The 8,499-nt window shown below is 39.3% G+C and overlaps 1 protein-coding gene across 1 annotated transcript; it reads left to right on the forward strand.

Annotated features, from left to right (window-relative positions):
* Window positions 1-3,102: 3,102 nt before the first annotated feature.
* Window positions 3,103-7,918, forward strand: nmu (neuromedin U; the record flags this gene model as incomplete). The annotated part of the gene is made up of 8 exons (XM_083911379.1): window positions 3,103-3,283; window positions 4,431-4,486; window positions 4,569-4,616; window positions 4,724-4,777; window positions 4,971-5,000; window positions 6,985-7,038; window positions 7,116-7,169; window positions 7,817-7,918. The coding sequence occupies 7 exons, from the start codon at window positions 3,103-3,105 to the stop codon at window positions 7,149-7,151; spliced, it is 459 nt and encodes a 152-aa protein (XP_083767505.1). The 3' UTR covers window positions 7,152-7,169; window positions 7,817-7,918.
* Between the last annotated feature and the right edge of the window lie 581 nt (window positions 7,919-8,499).

Raw genomic sequence — 8,499 nt, forward strand, 5'->3', positions numbered from 1 at the left:
TCCAGGACCCCAACGTAAATGTGTCAAATATTATTCAGTGTACAAATTACCTATTGAATATCTACATGAATCTAGTAAATCCTTTGCTGAATAAATCAGGACAGTGGTTATTATTGTAATGTGCCTTGTGGTTGACTGTAACAGATCAAAATGAATTACAGTGCCGCAGAGTATTTATGCCTTCACACAAAGACCAACACATTACCTGACTTTTATGAGAAAAGGTAATTTGGTAATGATCCATGATGAGGCTGTCAAATAATGAAGCCTATTTTAAATCGACATAATAGTGTGAATGCATAAAATATTAGACAAAAGTTAAAAATGAAGTCCTATTTCATACAATTATACTTATTACATACATTAAAAAATAATAGTGGTTACTAGGGGGTGTGACGAGATATCGTCCCACGAGATATTGTGTCGATATTTCTCGTTGCGGTAAAAAGTTGTCTCTTGATATCAATATGTAAGTGGAAATGGCAACAGAGTGACAGATAAAACAAGAACAATATGTAAGCAGTGAGCACTGCAAGAAGATAGTGCCGTCAGCACCGTAACACGTGGCCCCGCAGCTTCTTTAACATCAGGCTACAAGTTAGAGTCACAATCCCAGCCCACTTTTTTCCACCATATCGCGAGTATAGACCTTTGAATTTAAAAGTGAGACATCTTAATCAGAGGTGACACCAATTAAATCAGCTTAATTCAATTATCAAAAGGAAGTCAAGAGGGGTAAATTTGAAGTGCATTTAAATAGAACTTTTGTCCAAAGTGCTTTACAATTTAGCCTCTCATTCACTCACTCACATACATTCACAAACCGATGGCAGTCCAACCTTCGGAAGCAATCTCTCACGCTGACCCGCTCTACCCCGAGCCAAAAACAACACACACACACACACACACACACACACACACACACACACACACACACACACACACACACACACACACACACACACACACACACACGCACGCACACACCACACACACAAAAAAAAAATAAAAAAATAAAAAAAAATAAAGATTTCACGTCATGACCATTTTAATGAATAAATCAGTAAAATTTCTCACAGACCCCTGGCAGTGTGCGACAGGCCCCCCCTGGGCCTGTCCACAAACCCCACTTTGAGAATCACAATAGCGTGCAAAGAAATGTTGGTTCTCTCTAAGCACGTTTATTTACAGGAAGTTGGAAGTCTTGGTTTAAGGTCGTTGCCAGCGTGTGCACTTACCATTACAGCATCGGCAGAAAAATAGGGCTACAGTCAAAATGGCTCATCAAGATATACGTAGCTGCTTTCCAGACATGTTGTTGAAATAGCCTCAAATTACATCCTTACATTTCTATATTCTAATGCAATTGTGCAAAACAAACTACAGCCACTACAAAATATCAGACTTGTATGATAATCTCTAGAACTCAACAATGTAACCATCACAAAAGAAGTGTGTAGACTAGTGTACTTTTTAAGGGAGTGCACCTATGTACCCCAGGTCCCATGTTCCCCGCTTTTCACAGAAAGGGTCATATGTTCCCCGTTCTGTTATTTAATCCACAATCAGTGCCAAATTTTCCGGCAAATTGGCCTATGGAGACCCTAACACTACCCCCTAACCCTAATCCCTAACCCTAACAAAATGCTGAATTAAATCCGCGAAGGCAGAGGTTTATGCGACTGGACCCCAACCGGAGAACAAAGGACCCTGGGAACATAAGGATGACCCCTTTTTTTAGCCTACTTTGTGTAACCTGACTCCACCAGATGGATTGGTTCGCATGACTCGCATTTGCTCTGCATATCCACCTGGGAGCTCTGTTTGGAGATCTTTTGGGAAGGGACGAAAATACTGGTTGCTGATTGGATAAACCATCTGTCTATCGGGCCAAATCAACAAATCAGATAAACGAAGCACATGTACAGAGCATCGGGGCTAGGCTTAGAAAGTTAACAACATGTCGGTAATGGATATTTGCAGTTTGTGTAAAGGCTCATTTATGTGCTGCGTTAGAGACGCAAACGGATACCGTTGGACCCTTCCTTTCCGTACTCTGCGTACATTTCGTCCATATTTCTGTCCACGCCCTGCGAGCTTGCTGATGGATACCGATACGGACCAAACGTTGCAGTACCACCAGAAATTGTGGGGGCAGTGTCGGGCACTGTACACAGAGAGTGCTGTGAATAGCAGGAGCGAGCAAGTCATCAAAAGCCCTGACGGACTTCGGGAAATACTGAAAGTGACGTTGGTCGTCAGTTTCTCTCATCTGTCAAACCAATGTCTGGAAACTCCCTCCATTGTCGCCATGTTTGATGTTGAAAACTATTTTTTTAACAAACTTTATTGAAGTAACTTCATAATCGGACCGACGCCCTCTAGAGGATGTTTTGCTCACCCTCCACTCCAACGTAGAGGACGTACGAATAAGCATAAAGGCGATGACCTTAAGAATGATGTTAATGCAAGTCTCGTTTTACGCACAAAATGGAAGTATAAATGAGTGTGAATTTACGGATAAAAGACACAATTTCAGCTGCCCCGTCCATTTTCAAACGAAAGGATCCAAAAGAAAGAAGTGTTAGCGAGTGGCTAAATGTGTCTAGATCAGGTCGGATGTGCATGCCTCGTCACACTCAAACCTGCCTCAAAAACCAACGCTGATTGGACATTCACTTGGCAAAGGGCTCCAAATTTTCTCCATTGCACGTGACCAGACTGATCTGCAGGTGAAAAACAATGGAGCTGGCAAGCTCAGTGTGGTCTCAGGAGGCTATACTTTGTGTTCTCCAAGCTAAGAACTGCAATAAGTGTGAGGAAGTTTGTAAAATGGATAGTTTTGTGATGTTCACCAGTTAAGGTTCACACTTTGCTCACCTTTACTTTGAATTTTCTATCACTCCATCACCTCCTTCACCTTCCACAAACCTGTTGACAACTTTCCGCGCGCTGGGAGCTTTAATGACGCAGCCAATAAGTGTCAGCGCGCGCGAGGGGTGTGTGTGAGACGAGCCTTCAAATTTCTCTGACGTGAGAGAGAAACTCTCAGAAGAGCAGCAAGTTGAGCGGAAACAACCAGATAACGGACCAGAGAGTGAGATGAAGACCTTCCAGAGCCAAAGCCAGTGTGCGCAGCGCGGAGCCTCCAGCAGCCCGCACAGCCTCAGCAGCAGCACCAACAGCAGCAGCAGCAGCAGCAGCAGCAGCGCCGCGAGTCCCCTCAGCACGGCCAGCGTCACCCTCACAGCCCTGCTCCTCATCACCATCCCAGTCTGCAAAAGTAAGTGAGACACTGTGCTATTTGATTCCAACGTGTCACGTTAAATCATCCTCACCTTTTGGCAGATATAACAATATTAGTATACTACGTGTGCAATAGCACCTGAGCTTTTTTATCAGGGGGACTGAAAGCGAAACTTTTTCCTCTTTCATTGTTCCTTTCTGTGTTATCTATCTGCTGCACGTTTTCATTCGGTCTAATTATAATTATTCATTTGGTCTCAAATATAAGTTGGGAAGTTTGGAAAATCAACACAAAAGGAAGCAAAAAGAACAAAAAACCCAATAATAATAACAACCGTTAACAAGTAATAAACAATCCTAATAATAAGAACATTATGAAGTAATGATGATAGTATTATTTATACCAACTAATAATGATATATTTGTATGGCAAAAAGCTACATGTTAATTATTTTTTTCTTATTGGTTGATCTTATACTGTAGAGCAATTGTTTGTCTATGAATGCATGGAAATAGATAGATAGATAGATAGATAGATAGTATGTGTGTGTGTGTGTGTGTGTGTGTCTGTAATAAAGTGATAACAAAAAACGTAAAGACAAATCCATATTCTTAATATCTATCATGATACGTGATGTCATGTTTACACTATTCATTGTGGTGCTGCTCTTGTGTGTATGTCCTCCCCTGTTGTCTAACCTGTTGTTGGGGGTTAATAAAGACTTTTGTATTCTATGTATTATGTATTCATCTAACATGAAATAATTCACATCCATCCATCCTGTTTTTACGATCTGACATAAAATCACAAATGACTGAGCTGTGCGTATGTAGACTGGCAGTCACTTCTTCCCATAATGTCAAAGTGGTTCATGAGCTTTTGAGATTCAGCATCAGTTTTGGTGCACTGACGCTGTATACTTTGTCTGTTTTTTCTTACATCATCTCACTGGACAATAACTCCCTCCATGTTCTACATTATTGCTTTTACTAATAGACACCCACTGCAATTATGCCAAAGCAGGGGGTTGTACAGGAGATGCTGTTCGTCATTGCAACAGAGAGCATAGGCTCTAACAGAAGCACTGCGGTTGTCAGATGTAAATGTCCTATTGTGTGAGGATAATATTTAAGTGCTAATTTATATGAACTGTGTATTTCTGTGTTGCTGTATGAATCAAAAGGTGCTCCAACAGAACTTCAGCAAGTCACAACAGATCAGAGGCAGCTACTCAGCCAGGTACACAGCGCCATTTTATTCTTTCTTTCTCCTTCATCCTTCCTGTCTGTGTGCGTGTCCATCATCCTCTGATGCTCCACAGATAGACGCTGTTTGCTCATCATACCTCTCTGCAGACCTGAAGTTCTGGGTGAGCAGGGTGGCTTGTTCTTTTTTTTTTTTTTTTAACATGCATATTATAAGTTTATAATTAATGTATTATTATTTTTTGACAGCAGCTCTTCTTTCTTGTATCAGGCATCTGATGTCCTAGGAGAACTCTGTGTCTTGATGCTGATTCAGAAATCAAAGGTACTTCATACTTGATAATCTCTCAGTGAGTATAATGTCACCATAAGAGAAAATGCTTCTTTTTTTTCTCCACATGCAGACTTCATAAGAAATGGCACAGTAAAACGCTGATTGTTCATCATCACACTAGTTGAGCAATAGAGAACAAACATTCATAACATCAGCTAAAAGACTTGTTTTATTGTCTTCTCAGGAGCTGAAAGTGCGAGAAAATAGTAAAAGGGTATGTAAAAATGATTTTTCTCATATCTTCCCTAAAATGGAGAAACTAGACTTATACAGATGTGCCATAACATTGGCTTGTTTGTGTGTGTATGTTTTTTTATATCATGCACTGTACGTGCAGTTTTTATTTCATTACTCTAGAAAACCAGGTTCTGCCTTGTCAGAGGGAGAGGGAAGTGTGTTAAAAGATAAATCTGCACGGTTACAGTGTGTTGCTTGACCTAAGGAAGCGCCTCAGATTGTGTTGCCTGAATAATGTTAGACAAAATCACTTTATTCCCCAAAGCAAAATGCATGCAGGTATTTACCACCACAGATGAATATCCTACGACATGGATACAAACCTGTGCAGCCCTACTGTAATATACACAGATCATAAAACGAAATCTTCTCCCAGCGCTCGTCCGCCTTGTTCTGTGCCCTACATGTCAGATCACATGAGATTGGGTTCTGTTTGCCCCCCTCTGTCTGTCGTCCACAGCACAACTGTCAATCAAGAAACAAGTGACAAAACAGCCGTAACACAAAATAAACACTTTAAAATGTGTCTGCAGTTCTTAATATCAAGTACAATAATACACAACAAAACAACATTTTAAAATGCATGAAAATAAGCCGTACACACTATGATAGTAATGATGATGATAATATTAGTACAATAAAATATAATGGAGCAAACACAGTCATTTCACATAGATAGCGTATATTGCTTCTTAACAGTGAGGGAAAATAGATATTAAAGTATGTTTTGATAATTAAATATGATCCTTCTTTGTGCCAATTGAATCAAAAAGTGATTTCTGGTCATGTGCTCGATATAAATTCCCAAAGAAGATGCAGAGAGATAAGAAGTAGAGGGAAATGTTTACATTGTTTAGCATCAGTGTGAAATAAGTTATGATGCGTTGTGTTTATTTACCTTTATGTGCATCTATGCTTATTGAAATCTACAACCCCATAAAACCTCCCAGGATGTGCATTCACTTGCCACCATAAGCCATATTTCTTAGATGAAATATGAAGCCATTTTGTCTTCTGCTCATCCATCATCGCTGGTATGTGGATAATGAAGAATGTGATGCGTTTATGAAAACACTATCTGAGGCTGCATTGATCAAATTGGAGAGCATTTGCGCAAGGTTTGCATCTCTGAGTTGCATGTTGTTGTGTGTTCATCAGAGATGAAACAGAGATCATCTCTTTGCCTCGGTCATAAACGGAGCTGCCTGGCTCTATCTGTGTGTTTGTTTGTGTTTGTCAGACCCCTCTTTTGCATCCTCTCCTGCGTCTAGTTTCTCAACTTCATACCAGAAGAGAGAGAGGACTCTCAATGCGCGTATGTACCACCCATGTCAGTTCTCTTTTCACTTTTCATTTCTTATTTTTTTTTGTTTTACAAAATAAGCCACTACTTGATTAAACAGAGATATTGAAAACTTTGTTTTTATAAAACTGTATGCAATCAATGGTGAGATGAAATCTTATTTTGTTTGATATCTTTTCACATTTTCTGGCCTAAAGAATCTATTCACATCCGTCACTAGGATCCTTGGGTGAAAATATAGAAAGAGCAGCTGAATAGAAATTGATATGACCGCTTTATTCACACATTCAATGCCATTTGCATTGCACTGTTGTATGTTTATGGCAAATGTTGACATTGAAATGTTTCTTACATGTGTTTTCCCCTCCCTGAGCTCTCCCCCACTCTCTGTACGCGTCTACATTAGTTGTTCTTTCCCAAGCTGTAAGCAATTATGGTCTAAAATTAGTGCAGCTGACAGGAGAATGTATGCTTCATTGCTACCAAGCGCTGACATTCACAAAGTGGACAGGGAAGAATTGTGAGTGAGAAACGTGGAGAGTGTTTACTTTCGATGTGAAAGCTTGAATGTGTGCTGTTGGTACTGGTGGAGGAGAGTTGTAGCAGCATAGAGAAAAATGGAAAATAGTTAAATTCTGTGGGTTTTGTGTCTATACAGGCTGAACTCCAGGGACCTGGGGGGATCCAGAGCAGAGGTTACTTCCTCTATCGGGTATGAACATGTTTATAATATACATATAATAATAAAAGAGCAAATGAATTCCAATACAATTTTGTTTGCACTTACAGCCACGAAATGGAAGACGGTCCTTAGAATATGAGTAAATCAAAGGTAATACTCAGGTAATATATATATATATTTTTTTTTTTAAAGAAATAAACAATTTGATACAAAATATTGATTTAGAAATGGCCATCCAGAGTCTCTGATCCTAACTGTTTCCATAGGAACGTTCTGTTTTTCAGTAATATTAGAAGTATTCAATACAGCCGTATAATAACAAAAAGATAACTTTCATGTGCACGTTTGTTGTGATTAACAATATGTAGAAGGTCGTCAGTGCTGTGCCTGTCAGGGTTTTACTTTTTCCCATCATAATCAAAGTCAAGTAAAGTAGCTAAGCTTTTTTAGTTATTTGTGATTTAATGAATCCATCCGGTGTCATTTTTAAGATCTCCTTATTATCTAAAGTGTTGAAAAAAAGGTGTAAAATGCAAGAGTTGTAAGAGTTTAACATGTTTATAGGCCAAAGAAGATTTATGTTATGCGAGGGAGGGCCTTTCATAAAAATAAAGAAGGCTCACCCCCTCTTCCCACCCAAGTCATTTTCATGCAGTTCCTCTAAGTGCCATTGAAATCCTGTCATCCCCACGGCAGCAGTGATTGTCCCGACTAACTAACTACAGGCTGCTAACACTATGTTTATATGGGGTCACAGTATTATAGAAGTGTGCTTGTAATCATCATCTTACCATGTGTATTGTGGTAGAGTCGCTGCCTGTGAAGCTCAGAGACAACACACACCCCGAGACCCGAGCCGCTGCAACACGACCGAGTGAACCAGACTCCAACCACAGCCCAGCTCTGCCACTGCTGTATAGTGATGTCTGAATGTACACAAAGAATATGAATAAAATAATATTCATTTGTCCAGATTCTATTTTCTGTTTTATGTGTCATTTGCATTAAAACTGCTGCAAAGTAGTCGAGTGTAGTTGTCCACATTTCAAAAAAGAGTGTGAAACAGGTACTGTACTGTTTGTCCGTCTGAGTGAACTAATGCATACACAACCAGAAACATGCCTGCATATTGTACAGTGAAGGTGAACACACATCAGGAATATTTCCACCGGAATAAAATCATTTATTTCCCATATAATGTTATATTTAGAGAAAATATAGAAAATATTTTTCAAGCACATTTTTAAATGATCATAATTAAGCCCGATAAATGCACCACTTTAGTGTGTCCTTCATAATAATGCGCATAAAGTAAAGAATCCATAACACACTGAACAAGCAAAGCCATAAATGCATGCCATGATGCCATATTAGGAATATTTGAATTTCTCATGTTCGTTCATGAGAGATTTAAATGACAAGCCTAATTTACTGACCACATCTTTTTATTTTTTATAAAAAGAATAAAAGTAAGATTCCTTTTCATAAAAT

Source organism: Echiichthys vipera, assembly GCF_963691815.1.
Source record: "Echiichthys vipera genome assembly, chromosome: 3".
Lineage (NCBI taxonomy): Eukaryota > Metazoa > Chordata > Actinopteri > Perciformes > Trachinidae > Echiichthys > Echiichthys vipera.